At 36.5% G+C, this 27,397-nt stretch overlaps 4 protein-coding genes across 4 annotated transcripts; 3 read left to right on the top strand and 1 right to left on the bottom strand.

Moving 5' to 3' along the window:
- The first annotated feature begins 87 nt into the window (after nucleotides 1–87).
- On the top strand, nucleotides 88–2,411 carry LOC100253640 (protein RKD1). The gene is made up of 4 exons (XM_002282030.4): nucleotides 88–1,249; nucleotides 1,341–1,480; nucleotides 1,568–1,920; nucleotides 2,031–2,411. The coding sequence occupies exons 1-4, from the start codon at nucleotides 1,146–1,148 to the stop codon at nucleotides 2,349–2,351; spliced, it is 918 nt and encodes a 305-aa protein (XP_002282066.1). The 5' UTR covers nucleotides 88–1,145; the 3' UTR covers nucleotides 2,352–2,411.
- Nucleotides 2,412–2,497: 86 nt separating this feature from the next.
- LOC100258783 (pentatricopeptide repeat-containing protein At3g47530) lies at nucleotides 2,498–5,693 on the top strand. Its single transcript, XM_002282013.4, has 2 exons — nucleotides 2,498–5,134; nucleotides 5,234–5,693. The coding sequence occupies exon 1, from the start codon at nucleotides 2,986–2,988 to the stop codon at nucleotides 4,915–4,917; it is 1,932 nt and encodes a 643-aa protein (XP_002282049.1). The 5' UTR covers nucleotides 2,498–2,985; the 3' UTR covers nucleotides 4,918–5,134; nucleotides 5,234–5,693.
- Nucleotides 5,694–5,824: 131 nt separating this feature from the next.
- Nucleotides 5,825–8,772, bottom strand: LOC100265585 (malate dehydrogenase, chloroplastic). The gene is made up of 2 exons (XM_002284873.5): nucleotides 8,498–8,772; nucleotides 5,825–7,329 (listed from the first exon to the last, which is right to left on the bottom strand). Exon 2 carries the CDS (start codon nucleotides 7,319–7,321, stop codon nucleotides 6,080–6,082), a length of 1,242 nt encoding a protein of 413 aa, XP_002284909.1. The 5' UTR covers nucleotides 7,322–7,329; nucleotides 8,498–8,772; the 3' UTR covers nucleotides 5,825–6,079.
- A 14,338-nt stretch (nucleotides 8,773–23,110) lies between these two features.
- On the top strand, nucleotides 23,111–24,963 carry LOC100243277 (geranylgeranyl diphosphate reductase, chloroplastic). Its single transcript, XM_002284870.4, has 2 exons — nucleotides 23,111–24,172; nucleotides 24,417–24,963. The coding sequence occupies exons 1-2, from the start codon at nucleotides 23,205–23,207 to the stop codon at nucleotides 24,850–24,852; spliced, it is 1,404 nt and encodes a 467-aa protein (XP_002284906.1). The 5' UTR covers nucleotides 23,111–23,204; the 3' UTR covers nucleotides 24,853–24,963.
- The last annotated feature ends 2,434 nt before the right edge of the window (nucleotides 24,964–27,397 follow it).

Genomic DNA, 27,397 nt, shown 5'->3' on the forward strand with positions numbered 1-27,397 from the left:
TCAAGCCCGTGAGGGCCTGGTTATGCCAGTTCATAGCAATAGTTCATCCATCACGCCTCTCCCTTGTATGCTATCTCTTGTCTTCTTTTTATATAAAGTTACACATGGGTATGTTGGAAAAACAAAAAGCATCCATCTAAATGTACCTTGAATTTGTTTATACATGTAGGAAGCCCAGCCTAAACTTAGCTTTGTTCTTTTATTCATGAAATGTTTTAAACATGGACTAGATGGCTTTCCAAAAGTTTGGTCCACTAACTAGTAAATCCCAATTAGAATTGTGGGTCTAAGGTTTTAAAAGCTAATAAAATAATATAATGAAGATATATGGTTTAAAAGTACATTGTAACTCCTCATAGAATAAATGACTGAATGATTTGTAAAATGATTGGTACGTTACATCCACACTACAATAACAGTTGGACTAAGGAGGTGCATTATCGTCAACAATGGCCTGATTTCACTCAGATTACTCACTGAGTTAACCACTATTGTTCACTCAGATTACCCACCGAGTCAAATCACAACATTTCTCGATATTCAGAAGTGCAATAATTAAAGTGGGTTTTGGAACTTGGCTCAGAGAATCATTGTGATTTGTGAAATGAGTTCTATGATAAAAAGGAGATGAGAAGGGAGAGGTTTATGATGTTAGTGCCTTGTAAATTAAACAGATACAGAGCCGCCCACGCTCGTCTCTTTCTCATATTACTTCACCAGGAATGAATATTACACGTAGCCTGCATGCAGGATCGTGTGGAGTGGAGTCCGAGTTGGGAAGAGTTTGACTCAAAACCCCCATCAATTAAATTTAAACAGATTTTCATCATTAAATTCCAAGTAATGAGATCTCTCTCTCTCTCTTTAATCTCTTGAAGATCTTGTAACTCACACACACTCACACGTTAATCAATAAATAATACATGCATGAGACGGCGCACGATCTCCCAAGACTAATAGGTTCATACTGATTCGTCTTCTTCTCTCACATTTATTTCTCCCTCCTCCCTCTTCTCCTCTATATTGCCATCATTCTCATTCACTTTGTTTTCAAACTCTCACCCGTTTGCATACTCCCGGAAGCAAAAGTCAAAATCAAAATCACTTCCTCTTCCTTTCCTTCTTCATTTCTCATCTCTCAAATTATGGCTGGTCAGTCGCTCAATGGTTGGGCTATGCGTGAAGCTGTGGCTAAAGAGGAAGACCCAATTTTCTCATTTCCTATGCAACCACCTTCACATGAATTCAGGTACGCCATGGCATCTACTGAAACTTCTGCTCTCCTCAATATGAAGCCATTTTCAGTCTTTTAATTCTTTGTTCTGCATTATCACTGGAAGTGGTTATTCGGAATTGGATTTTCGACCTGATTTTGGCATACAAGATATCGGGCTTGACGCTGTCCCTTTGATGGAGAGCTTTCCAACTGACCCTTTGTATTCTCCTCTTGATATTATTCCAAGCCCAGCAGTAATTCAAGGTGAGCGCTCGTCATATGTTTCCCTTCTTTCTTATTTTGTGTTTTCCCTCTAAACATAACCGTGGGTTTCCCTTGATTTGACTGCAGAGGATTTTGGCTGTGGTTATGGAAATGAGTTGGGAGGTTGGAATGAAGTGAACCCTGCGTTTGATCATGAGAAACAACCCTTCTTGTTATGTGATAAGAATGGTCGACAGACTGAGGAGGAGTCTACCAAAGAAAACAAAGAGACCAGAAAAGGCAGAGATGAAAAGAGTAACAGTTCAAAAATGTTATCTCGAAACACTATTTCTCAGTACTTCTACATGCCCATAACCCAAGCAGCCAGGGAGCTTAAAGTGGGCTTAACACTTCTGAAGAAAAGGTGTAGGGAGTTGGGTATTCGTAGATGGCCTCATAGAAAGTTAATGAGCCTCCAAACCCTAATCAAGAACGTTCAGGTACTACATCTGTCTTAGAAATGTTGTTTGTCTTCAAGGTTTTTAGTTTGAAGTCATTCATGACTATTTTCATTTAATCGAAGTTATGAAGTGGGTTTTTATGTATTCAGGAATTGGGAAAAGATGAGGGCGATGGGAGTGATCAGGGAAAGTTAAGAGAAGCCATCCAGATACTAGAGCAAGAGAGGAAGTTGATGGAGGAGATGCCAGATTTGCAACTCGAAGACAAGACAAAGAGGCTTAGACAAGCCTATTTCAAGGCAAACTACAAGAAGAGAAAGCTCATGGGCACGATGGATTCTTCCCAATCTTCCTCCAACAGCAACCCTCAAACAGTGGAGGTTGCCATGAATTATACAACCATGGATGAAGAAGATGAAATGAAGTCTCTCTTGTCTGACTCTTTCTCTTCTACTAACATGATGTTGTGAACCTGTAACAAGCCTACAAACTGATCAATTTTCAAGGGAAATGTTTTGTTATTTTGATAACCATAGATTTATGATGTTCTGAAATTCAGCATGCATGAAGACTAATATCCAAAAGAAGAACAAATCTTATGCCTGGGTAATTAGCAATAAAACTTCTGCAATTTGAAGGCAGTCCATAAATCCCCTCCGCTTGACATTAGCAAAAAGCCAGTCCATTTGGAGTGGCAATCATAATTGCAGACAAAAGTGGAAAAAGTTAAATTGATTCAGCATGCATAGATGAATCAACACTAATATGGTACATGGAACCTTGATTAGATCGATGTGGTTCTGGATCTCTGTTATTTTCCCTAATTGAATTAAGCACTCGGGATGATGGGATTTTAATTAACCTAGGAAATTAAAGAAGTAAAAACTAAAAATAAGTGGGTAATATGGGTGGGCGGTAGTGGCTACTGTTACCCAAGATATAATGGCTTCGAATGAAGTGCAAATGTTCAAAATATACGTTGAGTTGGGACTCGACGCTGGATTTCAAATAGCTGTTATTATAGTTGTTTCACCCTCCATTGCCAATGTTCAAAGCCCTAGCAGATAAATAAATGGTCCAGGCAAACAAGAAGACCGAAATGCGATGACTACCATTTCACGGATCTTTCGCTCAGGTCGCCCCTCTCTCTCTGACTCCACTCCCGGTCGTTATCTTTCCACTTCTGCCTTCTCCACAGCATCTCTCCCTTTCCTTGACTCAGAGGAGAGTCCATCAACAGCATCCGAGAACCATCGACGACTGCAGCACCAAACACATCCCCTTCCAAAGTCACGAGATGAAAGCGAGAACCAACTTATTTCTCTCATTAAATCCTGTTCCAAGAAGACCCATTTGCTTCAAATTCACGCCCACATCATCCGTACATCTCTCATACAAAACCACTTCATCTCTTTGCAGTTTCTGTCTCGGGCGGCGCTCTCGCCATCGCGTGACATGGGCTATTCCTCCCAAGTTTTCTCTCAGATCATGAAGCCTTCTGGGTCTCAATACAATGTCATGATCAGAGCTTACTCTATGAGCCATTCGCCTGAGCAGGGGTTTTATCTGTACCGGGAAATGCGACGGCGAGGTGTTCCTCCAAACCCCTTGTCGTCTTCATTCGTTATGAAGTCTTGTATCAGAATTTCTTCGTTAATGGGTGGATTGCAGATTCATGCTAGGATTTTGAGAGATGGGCATCAATCTGATAATCTTTTGCTCACTACTTTGATGGACTTGTATTCATGCTGTGATAAGTTTGAAGAAGCATGCAAGGTGTTTGATGAGATACCTCAGTGGGACACCGTTTCATGGAATGTATTGATTTCTTGCTGCATTCACAATAGGCGGACCCGGGATGCTCTGAGAATGTTTGATATTATGCAGAGCACAGCGGATGGGTTTGAACCGGATGATGTTACTTGCTTGCTTCTCCTTCAAGCTTGTGCTAACTTGGGTGCATTAGAGTTCGGTGAACGGGTTCATAATTATATTGAAGAACATGGATATGATGGTGCTCTCAATTTGTGTAATTCTCTTATAACAATGTACTCACGATGTGGACGATTGGAGAAGGCTTATTCTATCTTCAAGAGGATGGATGAGAGGAATGTAGTTTCATGGAGTGCAATGATTTCTGGTTTTGCTATGCATGGATACGGTAGAGAGGCGATTGAAGCTTTTGAACAGATGCAGCAGTTGGGTGTATCTCCTGATGATCAAACTCTAACAGGGGTTCTTTCTGCTTGTAGTCACTGTGGGTTGGTTGATGACGGCCTGATGTTTTTCGATCGGATGAGCAAAGTGTTTGGCATAGAGCCTAATATCCACCATTATGGGTGTATGGTTGATCTCTTGGGTCGTGCTGGTTTGCTCGATCAGGCCTACCAGCTTATAATGTCAATGGTGATTAAACCAGATTCAACATTATGGAGGACTTTACTTGGGGCTTGCAGAATTCATCGACACGCCACCCTTGGAGAACGAGTAATTGGACATTTGATTGAACTCAAGGCTCAAGAAGCCGGGGATTATGTTCTGTTGTTGAATATTTATTCTTCAGTTGGTAACTGGGATAAGGTGACAGACTTGAGAAAGTTTATGAAGGAGAAAGGAATTCAAACATCACCTGGCTGTAGTACAATTGAACTGAAGGGAAAAGTGCATGAGTTTGTGGTGGATGATATTTTACATCCTCGGACTGATGAAATTTATGAGATGCTGGATGAGATTGGAAAGCAACTGAAGATTGCTGGTTATGTTGCTGAATTATCATCGGAATTGCACAATTTGGGTGCTGAAGAAAAGGGAAATAGGTTGTCCTATCATAGTGAGAAGTTGGCCATTGCTTTTGGAGTCCTTGCAACTCCACCAGGCACGACAATTAGGGTGGCCAAGAACCTGCGAATCTGTGTTGACTGTCACAATTTTGCAAAGGTCCTTTCAGGGGCTTATAATCGTGAGGTGGTTATAAGAGATCGCACACGGTTTCATCATTTCCGAGAAGGGCAGTGCTCTTGCAATGGCTACTGGTAGGGACATGACGTCGAGAGAAGACATACTCAGACGTAAAACTCAACCTACTATCTAGGATCATCATTTAGAGGGATTTCAGATTTCCCAGCTAAAATAAAATGCAGTAGAGTTTCTATTATATGATGATCTGATATCCAGTGGACATTAGGGGTGTCATTTGAAGGAGGACTACAATTCTACAGTTACCGGAACAGCTTGTGTGAATCATGGGAAAGAGGTATTTTAATTTCAAATTGAAACTCTAGATTATTGGTACCTCTACTCAATAGATCAAAGAATAGCACATTAATTAAGCCTTCTACTTCATTGGTTGCAGCCTTGTTTCTATCTTGGACCGCGTGGCAAATTTTAACTGAGGGTCTTGTTTCTTGAGGTTAGCCCAAAGGTCCCAAAGTCCCTTTGTGCTGAAGCTTCCTCTGACTTGTACCATTCATTTCAACCCCTATAACCTGAGCGATGGAGATTCCTACCCAACAAGGGTTGAGTGATGTCACAGACTGAAGCTTGAAGGCAATGTTCAATGATTACAGTGAGATTAAACCAAGGTGCATCACAGTGGATCAGCATTTTAGTTTATTTATTTAAGTGCAACTTAAATTTTTATACGGCACCGTACTGTCCTGAGACTCTGTAGAGCAGGATTGCAGTGAAAACGTAAGGCACAAGCATATTTATGGAAGGCAGAGCAAAATCAATTCCTTTTCTGAACGGCTGATTTTGTTGTGGAATTATTAAATTAATCTATCTGCACAATCAAATTCTTTTTCTGAATGGTCGATCTTGTTGTGCAATGGACGCCTTTGTAGCACATACATATACATCGCAGGCATAACTCAAATGTCAAACCCTACCCTAGCAAACCTAATGACAAGCACTTACTGCGCAGATTCAAGAGCCAGATCACAAATTTTTAGAGGAAGAAGGAGTTTCTGTGATGCAAAGCACCGGGCATATTTCAGAACAATCAAGCAGAACAAGTTCCCAATGAGAACAATTATGTTGGTTGAAACTACAACATACTCTATGTTCATCCTTACCAAACTCAAATGGCAAAGCAAACAAGAAACTTCAATTCTACAAAATTGAAAGCACAAATGCAATGATGAATCCACAACATTATTCCCAAATTGTATTGATGTGGTTAGTGCTTTGAAACTGAAGTTTAAGCTGTCACTGTTTGCTTTTGTGCAAAAGCCACCCCCTTCTCAATACTGGCCTTCAGTTCTGGCTTGAGGGCTTCCAAAGCCTTCTCTTCATACTCAGTCAATCCTTGGAGGTCACTAGAAATCACGGCTTCAATCCCTTTCTTTCCAATCTTAACCCTTGAGGCAAAGAAAGGAAGCTCAGTCAGCTCCGACTGTACATAGGCGCACTCATAGACATCCGTGTCCCCATCCAGTGCACGGAGGGATGACTCAACGAATCTTGCTGCTGCATATGCCATTGACAGTGTAGCAGACCCTGCTCCTGCCTTTGCCTCCACAACTTCTGTTCCAGCATTTTGGATTCTAACAGTTAGTTCTTCCACTTCTTCATCAGTGAAACTTACTGAGGGCTTTGTCCTTGACAGCAGGGGCAGAATAGTTATCCCAGCATGTCCCCCAACAACAGGGACATCTACATCAATGAGCCTAAGGTTCTTCTTCTGAGCAACAAATGTGTTTGCCCTCACAACATCCAGTGTAGTAACACCAAAAACCTTCTTTGGATCATAGACACCCTTCCGCCTCAAAACTTCCACAGCGATGGGCACTGTAGAATTAACTGGATTGCTGATAATATGGATGAAGGCATCAGGGCAGTTGTCAGCAACAGCCTCAACCAAGGTCTTCACTATGTTGGCATTGATGTTGAAGAGGTCATCACGGGTCATACCTGGCTTTCTCGGAACTCCTGCAGGTATAACAACCACGTCCACACCTTTCAAAGAATTGGCTAATTCAGAAGTTCCTGTAAAGTCCAGCACTTGAGCAGGAGTATTGCAGTGACTGAGATCAGCAGCAACTCCCTTAACATTTGCTATATCATAAAGGTGAAGTGCAGAAACTAATGGGGACATCTTGATTAGGAGTGCTAGGGGCTGACCTATCCCTCCAGCAGCTCCAAGAATTGCCACTTTGGACGATGAGGCCTGGGGCTGTAGGTAGTACTGATGCCTCAGGTTTTGCTTTCCAGCTTTTGGTGCAAAAGAGTTCCGAAGAGCTGCACTACTTTCCTTGCCTAAGAAGGATGCCTCTGATTCACAGCTGATTGAAGATGCTGCCTTGAGGCCACTGAAACTCTTAAGATAGTTCTGAGAGTTGAATGACACACCAAAACACTTTGACCGTGAAAGTGGGATTGCTTTTGAGCCAATTGAGGCAGATGATCCGATTGTAATTGTAGTCAACGATGTTGCTGCCATCTTGCACTCTGTTAAACAAGAATGGTCGAAAATCTTGTCAGTTGTAACAAAACCAAAATAGCATAATTTAATGAGTAACCAGCTGGTTGGTGGCTCCAATCTAATCTGGTGTAATAACAAAAATTTCAGTCCACGTTGATAGAAAGCAGCAGTCTAAAGACTCAAACAGGAACATTTCCCGCCGTGCTATCTCTTTTGAGTTCAAAAGGATTAGGCTAAAGAAGGGGGAGGGGGGGTTGCGGAATTCAAATCTCCAAAAACCCTAGATGCTATAGATTCGTGGTTCCTTGCATGCATATGAATCTTTTAATTAGAATCATTACTGCTGCTTCTTCACAGATCCTGTATGGATGCTACCAGAAAAAGTCAAGGCCAATCAGATTTAAAACAAAATCAGATTACAGGATTTCTAGATGCTAATTTTGAGTTCCATGCCTGATTCATTTTTGTTGAGAGAATTCAAAGACCATCAACATAAATTCGGATTCCTTATATCGGCAACCTATAGAAGAAGATGTGATATAGTGCATGTAATCTTCATATAGAAACCCAGCACCATGAAGCTTGTGATTTTGGATCCCCAAGCTTAAAGTCCACAGATGTCCTAAATCTGCAAGTGTCTTTTAAAGGATAGGTGTAAAGGTATTATAACCTCAAAACATTACATCAGTTGTAATAGTTTTGTTTCTCTGATCTCAAATTGATCAAAATCTATATAAATGGACTGAGTGTGCTCCGGTTTTTCACACAGCCATGTCCAGAGCAAAGGAAATGTTTAAAAATGATTCCTTTCTCTAGCCTTTTTCCTTCTTATTATTTCCCAAAAGCCAAACACCAGATACAAACAAAGATACATAACAGAACAAATAGATCAAACTACTAGATTGCATGGATTCAAAATCTGAGAATCAAACTGAAGACCCCATTGCCAAATTCGCAAAACAGACGCCATAATACAAACGGGTTCGAATCTGAATCCACAAAACGAATCAATCACAATCCAATCAAAATCAGTCAAACAGCCCATCATAAACATGGAAATGATCATCATGCCATTATGTTCGGACATGTCCGCACCCACGTCGGAAAATAAAATTCAAAGCGTGGAAAAAGAAGATCAGATCGAAACAAACATAAAAATCCATTAAACCCCACAAAAACCTCACTCATATTTACCTCAAAAACGGTCGTAGAGAGCAAAAACTTGGATTTGCAGGTTCTACAAAGGCCCGAGAAACTTGATGTTAAAAGGAGGATTGAAGGAAAGTAGAGCAACTTGGGTTTCTTCGCCTCTGTACCTCGGATCAATCTCTACTCCCTTCGTGTCATACCAAACTTATACATAGCAGCCGAAATCGGCCCACAGAACAAAACGTTTCTTTTGCCCCTCAACAGATCCTGGCCGTTTGTTTCATCATGAAATGAAAATCACGCATATGAAATCATGGGAAAAAAAAAGGGAGAATTATGTTTTGGGGGTAGATGGGCCCCCAAATTAATAAAAGGTCCATGTAACTCTTCAAATTGAGCCCAAAACCCAATGAAAGTATGAAAATTGAGTTGAAGGATATCATCCTTCAGTATTTCCAAAAATGCCCTTTATTGATTTTGAGAAAAAAAATTAATATTTTTGAAAAATACTTTTATTTAATTTAATATTTTTGATTTAATTTAATATTTTAAAAAAATACTTTTATGTAATTTAATATTTTTTAAAATACTTTTATTTAATTTAATATTTTTTTAAAATAAATTTATTTAATTTAATATTTTTTTAAAATATTTAATTTAATATTTTTTTAAATACTTTAATTTAATTTAATATTTTTGAAAAAAAAATTAATTTAATATTTTTGGAAAAAAAATTATTTAATTTAATATTTTTGAAAACTACTTTTATTTAATTTAGTATTTTTGAAAAAAAATTATTGAAAAAAAAATTATTTAACTTAATTTTATAAAATATTTTATATGTTTTCTTAAAGGGTATATTTGTCCGTTACTATTTCATATCCTTCAACTCAATTTAAAGAGTTATATGGACCTTTTGTTAATTTGGGGGTCCATCTACCCCTAAAAGATAATTCTCCCAAAAAAAAAATAAGAAATGAAAAATAATAAATAAAAAAGAAAAAGAAATACTCCTCATATCCGTGAATTTATCTCTTTCCGTGTTTTGTTTTTTTTAAATAACCAAATTTTAACATAAATGCTTTTAATTATTTTACATATTAATAATATAATTTTTAAGAAATAATTATTTTAAAAAAAAAATAATAAATGTATTTTTATCAAAATAAGGCCCAAAAAATAACGAAGGATTAAATTTTTAAAATTAGGTTTTTAATGATGTTTTTAATTAAATAATCCAAAGAATAACGATAAAAGAACAACCCAACCCCATATTTGAAAATCAAATAAATATTCATTTTTAGATAACAAATAATAAAAAGATTTATTTTAAAGACAAAACTAGTGTTTGATAAATCAATTTAGTAACTTAAATTGATTTAATAATTTAATGTAAATTATTAAATAAATTAAATGCTTAATAAAATAATTTAATAATATGACTTCAAATAAAAAATAATTTTAATTAATAAGTAAAAATAATTAACTCATTCTTAAGTTCGTTCATATCTTCATTTTATTTTTTTAGCATCATTTATTTTAATTATATTCATGATCTCTTTTGTTATTGTATGATCTTTTTTATTATTCCACAATTTTCATTATTACTTAACCTTATTTATCTTAATTATAATTTATGAGGATAAATATGTTAATTTAATAATTTAGAATAAATTTTAAGTTAATTTTATCAAACAATTTTAATCCTTAAAAATAAAAATTAAATAATAAGTTTTAAGTTAATAATTTAAGTATAATTTAACTTAAATTATTAAGTAATAAGTATTAAGTTTTATCCCATGTCAACGACAAAATTTAATAAAAGTGTAAGGATAAATATATTTGGAGTAATGGAAATAATGGTTTTTCTTTGTTTTTTTATTAACTTAATAATTATGGGAAGTCATCCAATCAAAGAGTATAGGTGCAATTGTTTAGAAATTGACCATGAAGGGTTATGACTTATGATATGACGAATAACATTGATCATTGTTGCTTGGCTCTTGAATACACCCAAGTGTTGGGTTATTATTGGGTAATTTGATTCTAGTTGCTTTTTAAAAAACTTAAGTAAGGAAAATTCTACCGTACAAGATATCATGTCTCCATTTTATTTGAGTCGTTGAATGAAAATATTTCATTTCATCCGTCCAAATGAAAAGTTTAAAAAATTAAAAATTAAAAAAATTCCCGATTGAATCAAGTAGCTATTCTCTCCCATTTTTCCCGTCTTTTCCCCCTATTTTTCTTTCTTCTCCATACTCATCCCCTAATACCTGTTCTCTCCCTATTTTCTTAGTCAAAGAGTACAGGTGGCCCATGGTTAAGAAATTGACCTTGAAGGGTTATGACTTATGTTACGACGAATAACATTGATCATTGTTGCTTGGCTCTTGAATACACCCAAGTGTTGGGTTATTGTTGGGTAATTTGATTATAGTTGCTTTTTTAAAAACTTAAGTAAGAAAAATTATACAGTACAAGATATCATATCTCCATTTTATTTGAGTCGTTGGATGAAAATATTTCATTTCATCCGTCCAAATGAAAAGTTTAAAAATTTAAAAATTAAAAAAATTCCCGATTGAATCAAGTAGCTATTCTCTCCCATTTTTCCCGTCTTTTCCCCTTATTTTTCTTTCTTCTCCATACTCATCCCCCAATACCTGTTCTCTCCCTATTTTCTTAGTCAAAGAGTACAGGTGGCCCATGGTTAAGAAATTGACCTTGAAGGGTTATGACTTATGTTATGACGAATAACATTGATCATTGTTGCTTGGCTCTTGAATACACCCAAGTGTTGGGCCATTGTTGGGTGATTTGATTCCAGTTGCTTTTTTAAAAACTTAATTATAATTTGGCATATAGATCTCTCTTATTTTAACTTAATTTTTCTAGACATATCACAATCAGTGATAAGACGTTGCCTTTTCCTTTTCAACGGATGGGTTCCCTCTTCTGTTCTTTAAGGTTGTTTTTAAAGAAAAAAAATAATGAAAGTAATTAATCTAGCCCTTGTCATCGAGCATTCACGTGACCCTTTTTTATTTATTTTATTTTAAATATAAAAAATCATAATGACCCTAGTTTTAGTTTTAAATTTAAAACTAAAATCATAATTATCAATTATGATTTTAAAATAAAAAAAATAAAACAAATAATAAAACTAAACTTAATGTCGTAGGAACACACCACTTTAATAAAAAAATTTAACATAAGTTTAAATTGAAAATTTATTTTTTCTTAAATTTTACTTTAATATGAAACTCTTTAAAATTGTGTTATGATGTTTGGTAGAGAAAAAAATTATTGGGAAGTTGAAATATTTGTAATCTATTTTTTTATATTTTTAATATATAAAATTATTTTATTTTCTATTTTGAAAAATTGAAAATTATTTTTATTTTTTCGTTATCAAAAGCATTTTGCTATTTTATTGTTTTGGGAGACAAAAAACAAAACTGTTTTAAAAAATAATTATTAAACAAGGTCCATATTTTTATTCATTATTTTTATGATGAGAACACTTGAAAGTTGAAACCATAGTGGATCCCAAATTCCCTTACATTTATATAAAGTTATTTCTATCTAATAAAAAAGTAGTTAAATATATTTAGTTTTCTTTCATTTGAAATTTCATCAAATATGGACAAATTTACACACTTTTTGCCAAAAAAAACTTTCCACAATTTTAGTATGAATGAGGTATGTTATAAAATATTGAATTTAAACTAAAGATAACATTTTTCATAATTCCAAAAAATTAAATTTATATTAAAGATGAGTCTTTAAAAGACACATTTTTACAATTTTTTTTATCAATCAAACACATTAGAAAATCGAATTTATATTAAAAGTATCTTTTGAAGAAACATCTTTTAGAATTTCACACAATCAAATTTATATTAAAAATGTTTTTTTAAAAGACACCTTATACGATTTTCATATCCACCACGTAGTAAAAAATAAAAATAAAAATTGAATTTGTACCAAAAGATGTCACTTGTCTCATTTAATATAAATTCGATTTTGTTAAATTATACAAATGTATGTCTTTAAGATACATTTTTACTATAATTTCAATTTTTTAGAATTGTGGAAGGTATTTCATCTTTTTAGAGTAAATTCAATTTTTTTGAACGTGTATTATTGATATCAAAATTATGAAAGATGTTTATTGAAGAAACACCTTTTAAGTTTAATTTTTTTTTTTTTAAATTTGTGCCATGAAAAAAAATCCTCATTTTGTGTTTGTTTATTGTACATGGTGAACATGGGAGAGTTCTCACCCAAAATGCAAAATTTTAAAAAAAATCCATAAAAAAACCAATTTTGAAAATAATGTCCAATCTAGTGCGTCTATGCCACGTAGATTACCGCATCATAAAACCGTAGTCACCAATTACGGTTTGAATTTTTTAAAATCGGTCAAAATCGTAGTTGGTAACTACGGTTTTGAATCCTTTATCCTTTTTCGTTCCTTTCCCAGTTAGCTTTCTTCTGTTCCCTGTTAAGTTTCTTACGTTTAGGGTTTCGTCCTTCCCGTTGCATCCTTGGCTCAAATTCAAAATTTGGAAGTCATTGGTCAGGTAAGATTTATGAGTTTTTCAGTTTATCGTAAATTTAAAATTTTTTTTTGTAAATCTATTTGGTTTTCATGTTGTTGTTGTAGATGTGTTTGGTTTTTGTTTGGTAAAGATATGTTTGATTTGATTTTATTTTATTTTGATCGTGAGCTTAGCAGAAAGAAAAAAGTTTTTTTGGTAAAGAAAACGGATATGGAATGGGGGGCCAACATGGATTTTTTTTGTTAAAGATACCAAAAATGGAGGGGACCACTATAAAAAAACTCCAAAAATGAACGGGACGAGCGGTGATTTTTGTTATAGGAATAGAAAAAATAGGAGTACTCCACTTTTCAAGGGCCAAATTTATCTTAAGCTAGGATATTGAAGGTGTGGGGTCGGTCTTTACATCATTCTCCAAATTTTGGGAATGTTTGGTTGCCTAGAAAATAGAGGAAAGTAAAAAAAATAGTTCCAAGATGACAAATCCTCAAATAAAAAAATGTTGGTTGGAAGAAACTAGAGATTCCCTTCCTCACACCATATTGACTATTTCAATTTGACCCCTCCATGAATGAAATTCTTAATTAAATTAGCAACCAATCTGACCCCTTTATGAAGGCAATTGTTTTCAGATAAGCCCCATTTGAACATTGCCCTTTGCTTCTTGCTCTAATATGTGAGGAAGGATATCTAAGAATGTGATATAAGTGAAAATAGGACTGTGCCCAAATAAATTTCCCAGATATTCAATAGTAGTTTCATTCACAATGCCTTTTTTTCCCAAGGTAGACTAGAACTCATTTTTTGTCATCTTTTATGAAATTTGCATCATCCATCCTACATAACAATGTATTTTATTTGAGCGAGCTTTGTGTTAACAATGTTGCACTTTTGCATCTAATTGTTGTGCATATCTTTTAGCCTACCTATAAAAAAAACAAAAAAATAAATAAAATAAAATTCTTTTAGCTTATTTATTTTTTGATAGGCATCATTTTAGCATATAAAATTGTTGTTTATGTTCCCTGTTTGCTTGTTGGAGTATGGTACATCATAAAGATATATTAAGTAGATTATTATTTCTTTCTAAATCAAATCTCTCCCCTAATCCAATCTTCTAAATGATGGGATACTATGTTGTAGTTGATTGCTCAATTAGTCCTTGTGCATGTTTTAACTGATGATGATGGTGTCTCCTGTTACATATACGTAGACTTACAGTATTCATGTGTACTTAGCCGAGAAAGTTTTAATGATCTAATTAGCACTATAATTATTTTGATATAAGTTATTCCATGATAGAGTCTATTGGTTATGTTGACGGGGATTGAAGATCATTACTATCTTGGTTTGGCTCCAGTATAGCTTTCAATGCATGAGGTGGAGTTTGCCATTGAATAGAGCGAGTCCTACAAAACAACAATTCAGGATCTTTAACTTATGAAATTCATTAAAGAAAACAACATGATTGATACTTCTAAAATAAATTGATAGATACTTATGGAATGCTCTATTCTTTTAGTAAGTAAATGCTATTTGAAGAGATAAGGCTGGAAGAGGCTAATACCAATGCACATTTTGAATTTCTTCCACAATAATAGTAAAGTAGCGTTTTTGGGAAGTGGGGATGTTTATTTCCTCCATAGAACTATCAAAAAGCCATTTGAGACTACTAGCAGCCATAATGAGAAGTTTGTTCAATATTTACGACCTTGACATGTAAAGACTTTTTCTCCTAAGCCTTTCATGCTAGCAGAGTGTATTATATTTGCAATTGCCTTCACATAGTATGCCAAGTCTTGGATGATACTAATGATGAATGTATAAGTTAATAGATTACATTGTAACATTGGCGGACGATATCACCTCTTATCTGCTTTGACATTGTCGAGTGGCATCGACCAGAGTGAGTGCTGCAACAGTTTGGCCTCCAACAAGGGATACTTCCATCTTATTCCATAGAGCGAAACCTCCATTCCGCGGATAGGCAAGGATGACATAAGTATGATTAGGGGGCATTCCATGCACAGTATATTATCTTATGGGCTAGTCGTGTAGAGCGTATTGCGACGGCACCACCTATGGTGGGTGCTATGCAGTTTCATGATCCATATATGGAGTGGTATTGACGTATTACACAACGTTTGATCACACCCTCTTTTCATAGAGATCAGATGAGGTATTATAGTACAACAACAACTACTCAATTGTTGGTAAGATTTTTTAATTTATAAATGGTTTATTAAATTATAATTAATTAAAAAATCATCTTCGTTTGCTTAACTTTTATTTTTTATTTTTTATTTTTATTTTTTTTATAGATCACTGGTATGGTTGAGATTGCTAGTCGATCTATTGGGCCTACTTCAGGTGCATTAGGCAACATTCATCAGATTGTTGTTGATATTTTGCATGTTATTGGAGATGACCATTGCATACATTATGTCCATCAGTCGCCTACATCATCATACCCATCCATGAGACCACCTGTGTCAGCCACTACAGTTAGGATGCAGCCTATTTGAGGCCGATGGAGAGATAGTAGGAGAGATGGTGGGCAAGCTGGTCGACAGCCTCAACGATCTATGCATCCATTCGAGACCATGTTAGCACCATTCACATCATCTACCCCATTAGCACCTGAGGCTTTCACACTTCCCCCTTCACCCCTACCTTCACCTTCACCTAGACCTTCTCCCTTACAACATGTCGTATCAGATACCACTCTACCATCACCTATATTTCCTTCCACATAGGCCACTATACCTGATGTCACTACACCAGAGACTACCCCACTATCTACTAATCTACCATCACCTCTATATTGTCTCGAGGAGACCACTACACCACATGTCACCTCACCATCATCACTTATATATTCTCTACTCGAGCCCACTATATCATATGTTATTACACCAGCTACCACTATAGTAGATGTCATTCTTCCATCTCCTATATCATCTCTCCTAGATGCTACCATATCAGATATCATTGTACCTGAGATCGCCCCATCATCATCACCTTACCATCACCTACACCTCTTCCCATAGAGACTACCATGCATCATACCCTTACACATGTTACACAGTTAGATGTATGTCCACCTAGGAGACGTCATGGTCCACGTAGACGTCAAGTCTTGCCTCCATCAACTCCATCTCAACCTATACATACTGAGACATGGTAGATTGAACATATAGATTCCACGAAGATGTCTGTGTATCATAGGTGTCCGCAGAGAAAGAGGAATACCCTATCATGTGGAACTCATTGAAGATTGTTTTTTTGTTTTTGTGTTTATTTTCATTTGCTATTATTAACTTTTTTTTTTATGAACAAATTATTATATATTTAAATGAAAATATGATAAATTCTAAACTTAAATTGAACTTATATATATATATATATACCACTTACATATAGCAATTCGACAATCTAAAATTTTGGTTTTAAGTTTAAATTTAAATTAATTATATTTATAACTAATTAGTTACAACAACACTATATTAATATTGAAAAAATAATGCATTAAAAAAAATTTACAATCTTAACCTCCAATCAAAATAATTTTAAAAAAATTGAACATCCGCATGATTTAAAATTTGAACTTAAAAAATTAGTTTTAGGTTTACATTTAAAGTTATAATCACCAACTACTATTTTGACTATTTTTAAAAAAATTTCAAAAATCGTGATTACCAATTACAGTTTTGTGATGTGAACACCCTCATGAATAAGACACATCACATTGAAAATTATTTTGAGAATAAAATTAATTTATGAATTTTTTGTTTTAAAGAAATCATTTTTGCCCAAAACTCCCATTAGTACCCAATAAGGAACATTTTTCTTATTCTCAATGAATTTACAAAAATATTCTAAAAACATTTTCATCTATTTACCAAAACAGTTAAACTAAATAGTGAATTGATTGGAAAAATATAGATATTTTCTTTCTACAATTCTATATTTTAAGAAGTGGAAAAACAAATTCTATTAGATTAACATTTTAAGTTTAAAATTTTAAGTCTTTCCATTCCATTTTGATCCCATTTTGAAAGGAAAAAAATGGAGAAAAAAAATATTTTTGTTGTATTTAAGTAATTTTCCAATTATTTACCCATTTGAAGTCATTATATTTTGTACAAATGCATAATTGGCTTTAATTTTTGCACAAAGTTACAAAATAATTTACTATTATTCATGATGAGGGCATAAAATAATATATTTATAATTAATTATATTTATATTGAGTATAGTGCCAAATATTTTAATAAAATTAAACATAAATATTTTTATATCAAATTAAAGACATTAATTATTTAATTTCATATATTACTATTCTTTAAATAATGAGATCAATTAAAGTTAAATATTTTTATTAAACCATTCACATATTTTTAGTCAATATAAAATCAAAATAATATAATATTTTTATTTAAAAAAATTAAAGTTAAATATTTTAAATCAAGCAACATAATTATATATATATATATATAAAATTAAAGTTAAAACCGTAGTTGGTGACTACGGCTTTGACTATTTTTAAAATAGTCAAAGTCGTAGTCACCAACCACGGTTTTGACTGTTTTAAAAAAATAAAACTGTAGTTACCAACGACGGTTTTATGATATGACAATTCACGTTGGACATTATTTCCAAAATGAGTTTATTTTATGGAAATTTTTTTTTAAAATGTGGCATTTTGGGTCAAAGCTCGAACATGGGAAGTCATCTATCATATTGGGTACTATTTTCAATTTTGAAGTCATGTATCACATAGGGTACTTGTGGACCCCGCATTTCGGCTCATGCGCTTCCCACTCGATGGCCGGCTCGATTTTTATTTGAAAATTTGATTTTTATTTCATTAAGAAAATGACTTGGAGTCGCCACTTATTTTTGTTTTATTTTTAAAAGGGTAAACAAAATAAGAAAGAAAAACCCTAAGTGTGACTCCTTATTTTGGAAAAGGTGACCTACAAAAAACCGGATCGGGCTCGGGGGTCAGGTTACTTATCGGGAAGGTACAGTATGAACCGTGGCACCCCTCTAAGTCCCTGAAATCGGGTCTCTACTAATAGAATGAAGCTGACGCGGCAATCAATGAGAAAGTCAATGAATACTCACCTTAATCATGCACGACGTGGGAAGTAGAGCATGTATAAAGAATGAACAAAATATGAGTGGATGCGTACCTGGTCCTCCAGTCACGAATGCGCTATCATGAAATAGGATTAGCGAATGACGAATAGATAAAATTATGCGCATGTCAAGGAACAAAATAAATCAAACAAGCATGGTAAATAAATCAATTAATCAATCACTCAGTCATAAAATCACATATGTGGGGCCCCCACCAAAGCCCGATAGATCTTGCCTGAATTAACCTCGCGAATCCCATTATTTCGGAATTATGAAGATTCATCATTCTTGCTTATGTAAAAATCAAAAGAAATAGAACATTATTTAAAAATCGGAGTGGAATTAAAGCTATTCGAGAGAAAACTCATTTGGAAATTAGAGTCTCGAAAATTATTTGAAGATTGGAGTCTTGAAAAAATAAATTTAAGAATTGGAATTTTGGATATTAAATTTGAAAGAAATTAGAATTTTGGAAATCGGAAATTAAGTTCAGAAATTGGAATTTTGAAGAATTGTTTAAAAATGGAATTTTGAAGTAAATAAATGGACTAATAATAATAAGAACGAAAATAATGATTAAATAAATGAATGGAATGCTGGAATTTTTGAAATTGGAAATTAGATTTAGAAGTCAGAAAGTTTAAAGAATTGTTTAAAATAGAATTTTAAGATAAATAAACAAACTATTAGTGATTAAATTAGTGTGAATATGGGAATTTTCAAGATTAGGAATTTAATTTATAACTCTGAAGTTTTAAAGAGTTGATTTAAAATGGAGATAAAATACTAATGATTAAATAAATTAATGAGAACATGAGAATTTTCGGGATTAGGAGTTTAATTCGGAAATCAGAAGTTTTAGAGAATTTGATTTAAAATGGAGTTTTGAAATAAATAAATAAATAAAATATCAATGATCAAATAATTTAGTGGGAACATGAGAATTTTTGGGATTAGGAATTTAATTCGGGAATCAGAAGTTTTAGAGAATTTGATTTGAAATGGGGTTTTGAAATAAATAATCAAAATAACAATAATTAAATAGATTAAAGTGAGTATGAGAATTTTCGGAAATCGAAATTGAGTTTTAAAGATCGGAATTTTGGAATATCATTTAAAGGTTGAATTTTTATAAATTGGGCTTGGAAGTTGGAAGTTAAAAAGTTTGAATTAATAATAATAATAAGGTTTTGAAAGTTTTAATCAATGATAATAATAAAAATAAGATTTTGAAAGTTGAGGTAATAATAACAATAATGATGAGATTTTTGAAAGCTTGGATTAGTGATGATAATAATAATAAATAAATTTTGAAAGTTTGAATTAATAATAATGATAATGATGAGATTTTGGAGGTTGGGTTTAATGATAAGGATAACAATAATAAATAGATTTTGAAATTTGGATTAATGATAATAATAAGTAATAATAAATAAATAGATTTTGAAATTTGGGTTAGTAATAATAATTATAGGGTTTTGAAAGTTTGGATTAATGATAGTGATAATAATAATATTTTAAATGTTGAATTAATAATAATAATGATAATAATATTTTAAAAGTTGAATAGAAATAATAATAATGATAAACGTAATAATAATAATAGTAATAATAAGATTTTTAAAAGTTTGATTAATAACAATGATAATAATAGTATTTTAAATGTTGAATTAATAATAATAATAATAAATAATAAGGTTTTGAAAGTTGAATTAATTATAATAATAATAATAGTATTTTAAATATGGAATTAATAATAATAATAGAGCCCAAACCCAGTCCATCAGCAACCCTAATAAAGCCCAAACCTAGTCAAGCCCAAATCCACCAATAAGCCCCATCCTCATCAAGCCCAATCCATATGATATTAATGGACAAGCCCAAGGCAATTAAAGCCTTCATAAACCTGGGCTTCTCTTCATAGGCTTGGGCCTGGGTTCCCAGTTCAAACCCAAGCCCAAAACCATCATGGGCAAAGCTTCTCTTCACCAATTGCCTCTCCACCCGCGAAGACTCCACCGGCGGCACGATGAAGAGGAGAGCCATGGCGGCGCGGGGAAAAGAGGAGCAGCGGCGGTGCGGGGAAGAGGGGAGCCGTGGCGGCGGTCTGGTGACGTTCAGAAGGTGCCGCCGCCATGGCTGCTAGTGCAGGCGCGCGCGTTGCCGGAGCAGGTGGCAGCGGCCTGGCGACGTCCAGAAGGCGCTGCCGCCATTGGTGGTTGGTGCAGGCGCGCACATGGCCGGTGCAGGAAGACGCGGGGAGGGGCGGCATGCATGGCTCCCATACAGGTAGGCGAACGGCTTTGGGGGTTCCTATGGAGATGAGCTAAGCACGGGTATGGTTAGGTGATGTGGATGAACGAGAGAAATGGTGAGGGAATGAGGGTAAGGATGGGTTTGGTATGCATGGGTGTATGGATATTCGCGGGTTTAGAGAAAGGATTAGATGCAGGGAAGGATTGATGAAGAAGGAGAGAGGAATAACATGGTTAATGAAAGGTTGGGCAAATAAATATATATAGAAGCTATATATCAAACAAAACCATGTGACTCAGTATACAATGAAATCATATGACAATGCTCAGGTATCCAGATCAGAGATAATTAAAACCAATGACTGTGAGGAAGCATGTATGAGAAAGGCTCCAAGGACTCATACCTGTGATGCCCTTCAAGACGTCCCTCTCAAGCTTCCCCTCTCCCGTTTTTCTTTCTCCCTTCCCATTTCTCTGCTACTACTCACAATGCTCTCTTTGTTCTCTCCAGACTTCCCCTCCTAGAATCCTTCTCTCTCTCTGCCAGTCCGGCTTGCTTTTTTTTCAGCAATGGAACCCTCCACAAATATCTCTCCGACCAGCGTCAAAAGCCTCTTCTCCCCAGCAGAGAAAACACCCCCCTCTAACAGCAATGGAACCCCCTCGAAAAAAAAAAATCTCCGTATCCCCTGTTTCCCCCCTCTCTCTGTGGTTCCCCAGCCAGTCTCCCTACCTGCTTTCCCGTCCCATCTCCATCCCATCTGGCCGCCCCATGCAGCCCACTTGAGCGTGGTCAGAGGAACAGCAAAAAAAATAATAATAATTCCCCCCCAGAAAGCTCCTCTCCTCGGGTGGGGGTCTACAGGTACTATTTTCAATTTTGTTTACTGAACATGAGAGAGTTTTTTTGGTTTTTCAATGGCTCTATGGGATTTGATCCTTCCCATTTCAAAGTAGGTAATTTTTATTATGTCCAGTGCTTGGTTGTAAGTTATAGACTGCCCATTTGTGTTAAAAGGGCAAAGGATGCATTTACTTTGAAGAACCAGGAAAATGCTAAAAGCCCAGGAGCACAAGGAACCTGCTTGCTAGTTCTCTCCTGTGGTTTGAACTGGCATGAGCCTGAAGTACCCAGTACTTCCTGTAAAGTGTAAAGGTTTTGTTGGGCCTTTTCTCAAAGGGGTATACCATCCAAACCGTCCATTTGGGAAGCAATTTGGTAGGGCTGGGCTTTGGACGTGCTTGATCAAGTTGAATTGACTAGGTGTGTCCACGAAGCTAGAAGCACGACTTGGACGAGGGGTGAAACATCCTTTTCCTTTCTCACATATTTTGGAAAAAATGCTAAAAGCCCAGGAACTAACCGAACCTGCTTGCTAGTTCTCTCCTGTGGTTTGAACAGGGATGAGCTTGAAGTACCCAGTACTTCCTGTAAAGTCTAAAGGTTTTGTTGGGCCGTTTCTCAAACTGTCCATTTGGGAAGCAATTTGGTAGGGCTGGGCTTTGGACGTGCTTGATCAAGTTGAATTGACTAGGTGTGTCCACGAAGCTAGAAGCACGGCTTGGACGAGGGGTGAAACATCCTTTTCCTTTCTCACATATTTTGGAAAAAATGCTAAAAGCCCAGGAACTAACCGAACCTGCTTGCTAGTTCTCTCCTGTGGTTTGAACAGGGATGAGCTTGAAGTACCCAGTACTTCCTGTAAAGTCTAAAGGTTTTGTTGGGCCGTTTCTCAAACTGTCCATTTGGGAAGCAATTTGGTAGGGCTGGGCTTTGGCTTTGGACGTGCTTGATCAAGTTGAATTGACTAGGTGTGTCCACGAAGCTAGAAGCACGGCTTGGACGAGGGGTGAAACATCCTTTTCCTTTCTCACATATTTTGGAAAAAATGCTAAAAGCCCAGGAACTAACCGAACCTGCTTGCTAGTTCTCTCCTGTGGTTTGAACAGGGATGAGCCTGAAGTACCCAGTACTTCCTGTAAAGTCTAAAGGTTTTGTTGGGCCTTTTCTCAAACTGTCCATTTGGGAAGCAATTTGGTAGGGCTGGGCTTTGGCTTTGGACGTGCTTGATCAAGTTGAATTGACCAGGTGTGTCCACGAAGCTCAGAAGCACGGCTTGGACAGAGGGGAAAAACATTCGAATCCTTGAATCTATCACCTAATGACAACATCCGAAAGTTGATTAAGAATATTTAGATAAAATTCTTTAACATAGACTTAAACTTTTCGAATAGAATTGAAATCATTCTGGATAGACCCTTAATGTACTTGAACAGAGGTTAGATAAGTAGTCTATCCAAAGTTTCATCTTGAAACAGGGCAAGCCTTGAAAAGATCAGAGCTGTTAATGAGGTTAGATAAGTAGGCATATGATAATGACAGGGCAAGTTGAAGAAATATTCAGGTCTGATTCCCTGTTCCCAAATTTGCCCAAGCTAACCAAACCTCATTTATTATGAGCTTCAAAAGTAGTTGAAGAAGGAACATGTAGTAAATAGTTTGCTTTCGCTTAGGTGATGGACAGGCCTGTTGGTCGAGCCTGTAAAGACGTGGCATAACGCCAACCACTTGGACGGTGCTCAAAATCAGTGCTGTTCAAGTGAAGCACATGACATTTCACGTGCAAACAACATCAAAATCCATCCACATTATCCATGGCCAATCTCAACCCTCAATCCTTCCAAATCCGACGGTCTTCACCCCCCTCATATCCCAAACCATATCACCAATTATGTACTTATTCATCTCCTTCACTTTCCTCCTCCTCCACTGCCCGCCCAACTATGGCCTCCATTTCCCTCAAAACCTTCGTCGGACTCCGTCAGTCCTCATCGGACACTTACAATTCCGGCCATGTTTTCCCCGTCAAGCATCTTCCTGCTCAACCCGCTTCCCGGGGTCTCCGCATTGTTGCTGGTAAGTTCAGCCCCAAGGTCACTGGCCGGAATCTTAGAGTCGCTGTCGTCGGAGGTGGTCCGGCCGGAGGGTCTGCTGCTGAGACACTGGCCAAGGGCGGCATCGAGACGTTCTTGATAGAGCGGAAGCTCGACAACTGCAAGCCTTGTGGCGGCGCCATACCTCTGTGCATGGTCGGAGAGTTCGATCTTCCTTTGGACATCATCGACCGGCGTGTCACCAAGATGAAGATGATCTCTCCCTCGAATGTCGCCGTCGACATCGGCCAAACGTTGAAGCCCCACGAGTACATCGGAATGGTTCGCCGCGAAGTCCTCGATTCCTATCTGCGGGAGCGTGCTTCCGCCTCCGGAGCCACCGTCATCAACGGTCTCTTCCTTAAGATGGACGCCCCCAAAGGCGCCACCGCCCCTTACGTCCTCCACTACACCGGCTACGACAGCAAGACCGGTGGAGTGGGCGAGCGGCGCACGTTGGAGGTGGACGCCGTCATCGGCGCTGACGGTGCCAACTCGCGGGTGGCGAAGTTCATCGGCGCCGGTGATTACGACTACGCGATTGCCTTTCAGGAGAGAATTAAAATCCCGGACGACAAAATGGTGTACTACGAGAATTTGGCTGAAATGTACGTCGGTGACGACGTGTCGCCGGACTTTTACGGGTGGGTGTTCCCGAAATGCGACCACGTAGCCGTAGGCACCGGCACGGTGACCCACAAATCAGACATTAAGAAGTTTCAGCTAGCTACTCGGCTAAGAGCCAAGGAGAAGATACTGGGTGGAAAGATCATCCGTGTGGAGGCCCACCCTATTCCTGAACACCCTCGCCCTCGCAGGTTTGTTTATAATGGCAACTATTTAATATACCATTTATAATCATTGCGTTATCTATATCTATGTTGATACCTTGGGCTAGGAAGATGAAAATAAATAGAAATAAATATCAATTTGTATGATGAAAATTACAGACGAAAAAACAAAATGTGAGAGAAATCAGGGGAAAAACAAATTATTTTGAATGAAGAAGTGGGCTAAATTTGGATGATTTGGGAATAAGTTGAGAAATTTGTGATGATGCAGGTTAGCGGGGAGAGTTGCTCTGGTGGGAGATGCAGCAGGGTATGTCACCAAATGCTCCGGTGAAGGTATCTACTTTGCAGCAAAGAGTGGTAGAATGTGTGCAGAGGCGATAGTGGAGGGGTCAGAGAATGGGAAGAGGATGGTGGACGAGGGAGACCTAAGGAAGTATTTGGAGAAGTGGGATAAAACCTATTGGCCAACTTACAAGGTGTTGGATGTGCTGCAAAAGGTGTTCTATCGATCAAATCCAGCCAGGGAGGCCTTTGTGGAGATGTGCGCGGATGAGTATGTGCAGAAGATGACCTTTGACAGCTATTTGTATAAGAAGGTGGTACCCGGGAACCCATTGGAGGATTTGAAGCTGGCTGTGAATACTATCGGGAGCTTGGTGAGGGCCAATGCTCTTAGGAGGGAGATGGATAAGATGAGCGTATGAAAAGCATTCACTGTTTCCAGATGGATAGCTTGATTGTTTTTTTTTTTTTTTTTTTCTCACCTGTAAGTGAAGAATCTGTTTAAGATCGAGTAATATGCAGTGGGTATCTCATATCTGTTGACTAGGATTTCAGCAGTTACAAATTATCCATAATGGTATGAAAATTAAAGCATAGTGATTTATAGCAATAGAATTCTTTGGACCATATGGCTTATGGAGATGCATTGGAGAAGGACCATAAAAATGGACTTCTTCCCCTCTCTTCCCACCAACTTAAATCTTTAATTCTGGAATAGGAAAAGAATTTGACTCAGATTACTGGGTTTCTTACCTTCCTGACGGCTGGCACTAGAGGTCACAGCTACTGCCTCCGTATATTTTGGCAAATTTCCCGAATCCCATTTTCCTCCGGTTCTATCCTAACCAAACATCGGAGCAACCTCCCAAATATCCATGTTTACCTGATTATATGGACAGAAAAGATGACCCGAGGGTAGGTGAACTGGTTTCACCAATTCGCAAAACCAACGATAGCCCATGATTCCAAGAAAGGCCATCCCTAGGGAGACAAAAACATGTACAGTAAACAACTCTTCAACTATGTTGGTATTTGGATTAAACACTTATATAAAATATGTATTTTTGGGCTGCTGGAACTACTTTTATTGATGAAGAGTGCTGAATTTATACATGAGCTTGTAACTAAAATGACATTAGAATAGCAGAAAATCAAGCTACTAGATGATGAACAACTACTTCCTATAAAATAGAAACCAAATCTTGACCAAATAAAAATAAGAAAATATCTAGATGTTGCAGATTTTGTGCAAGACTCCAGCTGCAATATTCAAAATTCAAATTCTAGCAAATACTAAGTCAAAATTCAACACTCCTCCTTGACTTCGTAGATGCAAACTCCAAGTCTTGCACGTAGACACTCGAACCAAACTTCGAAAGGGGTCTGCTTCTTTAACACTTTTGTTGGCAATATGTTCAGAAAATATACTGCTCCATTTTGTTGTGGATTATATGGTGCAGTGAGCTGGTGAACATTGTTTGCATTCCATTTCAAGGATGGCATCTTTTGAGATCCACCAACATCAGTATGCACCAGTTGCAGTTTTTGGGTTGCTCTCCAGGATATTTTCTTTGGAAAGGGAAGTTTAGTTTGCTTCCCATATTGACAAGTAGCACATATAGGAAGATCTTTTTCTAAGTCAGGAAGTCCTTCAACTATTTGATTTTTCTTTATGTAGAGCACATCATCATGATGAAAGTGCTCGACCCTTCTGTCCCAAAACATTGTTGTGCTATCTTGTTGTAAAATAGCAGTATGCTCATCTTCCAGTAAATTCAAGGCAAAACTCTTGCCCTTCATTTTTATGTTGAACACCTCTTTGCCTTCAGCATCTTTGATAATGCAATTCCTATCTTCAAAATAAACTTTAAATTCTTTCTCAACGAGCTGTCCAACACTGAGTAAGTTTTGGTCAATGTCAGGCACAAACAAAACATCATAAATGAGTTTCAAACCTGTTTGGCTTTCGATAGCAACCGTTCCTTTGCCCTTCACTGGAATATACTCACCATTTCCAATTCTGACTTTGGAAATAGTTGTTCTATCAAGTTCTCTAAAGAGATCTTGATTATTTGTCATGTGGTTTGTACAACCACTATCCACAAGCCAGCTTTTAGAGGTGCTTTTATTAGCAAAACACGTTGCTGCAAACAATTGCTCCTCCTGACAATAGTCAACTACTGCATTAGTTTCTTCCTGCTGTTGATTTTTGCAAATCCTCTCCACATGTCCTTGTTTACCACACTTGTTGCATTTCACATCTGGTCTCCACCAACATTTTTGTGGAGAATGATTTGTCTTCTTGCAATGAGGACAAGGTGGAAAAACTCCATTTTTCTGGTTGTTGCCACACGACTTGTTGTTGTTCACCTTTCCATTTTTATGGCATGCATTTTTCTGCATTCTTGCTTGAAATGCTCCTTCTGCAGTATCTCCTTGTCTCATGAGTCTTCTTTGTTCCACAGCCTCCAAGGAATGTAATAATTCTGTCAAGCTAATAGTTGACAGATCTTTTGAATTCTCCAAAGAGGAAATTGTAGCTTCATATTTCTCAGGAAGTGTAACCAATATCTTTTGAACAATCTTCTCATTGGAAAATTCTTTTCCAAGCAGCCTAACTTTGTCTGCTATTGAAAGAAGTTGTGCAGCATAGTCTTTAACAGCATCAGACTCCCTCATTTTCTTCATTTCAAATTCTCGAATCAAGTTCATCACCTGCATGTTCTTGATTCTTTCATCTCCTTTGTATTCCTCCTTGAGATACCCCCAAATTTCTGCAGCTGAATCAATTTTCATGATTTTGATGAAAATTGATGGTGAAACTGCAGCAAACAAGCAAGCTTTCGCTTTAGCCTTTCTTGTCCTTCTTTCTTTATGCAACTTCATTTGAGCCACAGTTGGATTGGCTCCCAGGGGAGGAACTTCATAATTTTCTTCCACTGCTTCCCAAACATCAAGTGCTTGTAG

The sequence above is a fragment of the Vitis vinifera genome, chromosome 17, assembly GCF_030704535.1.
Source record: "Vitis vinifera cultivar Pinot Noir 40024 chromosome 17, ASM3070453v1".
NCBI classification, from domain to species: Eukaryota; Viridiplantae; Streptophyta; class Magnoliopsida; order Vitales; family Vitaceae; genus Vitis; species Vitis vinifera.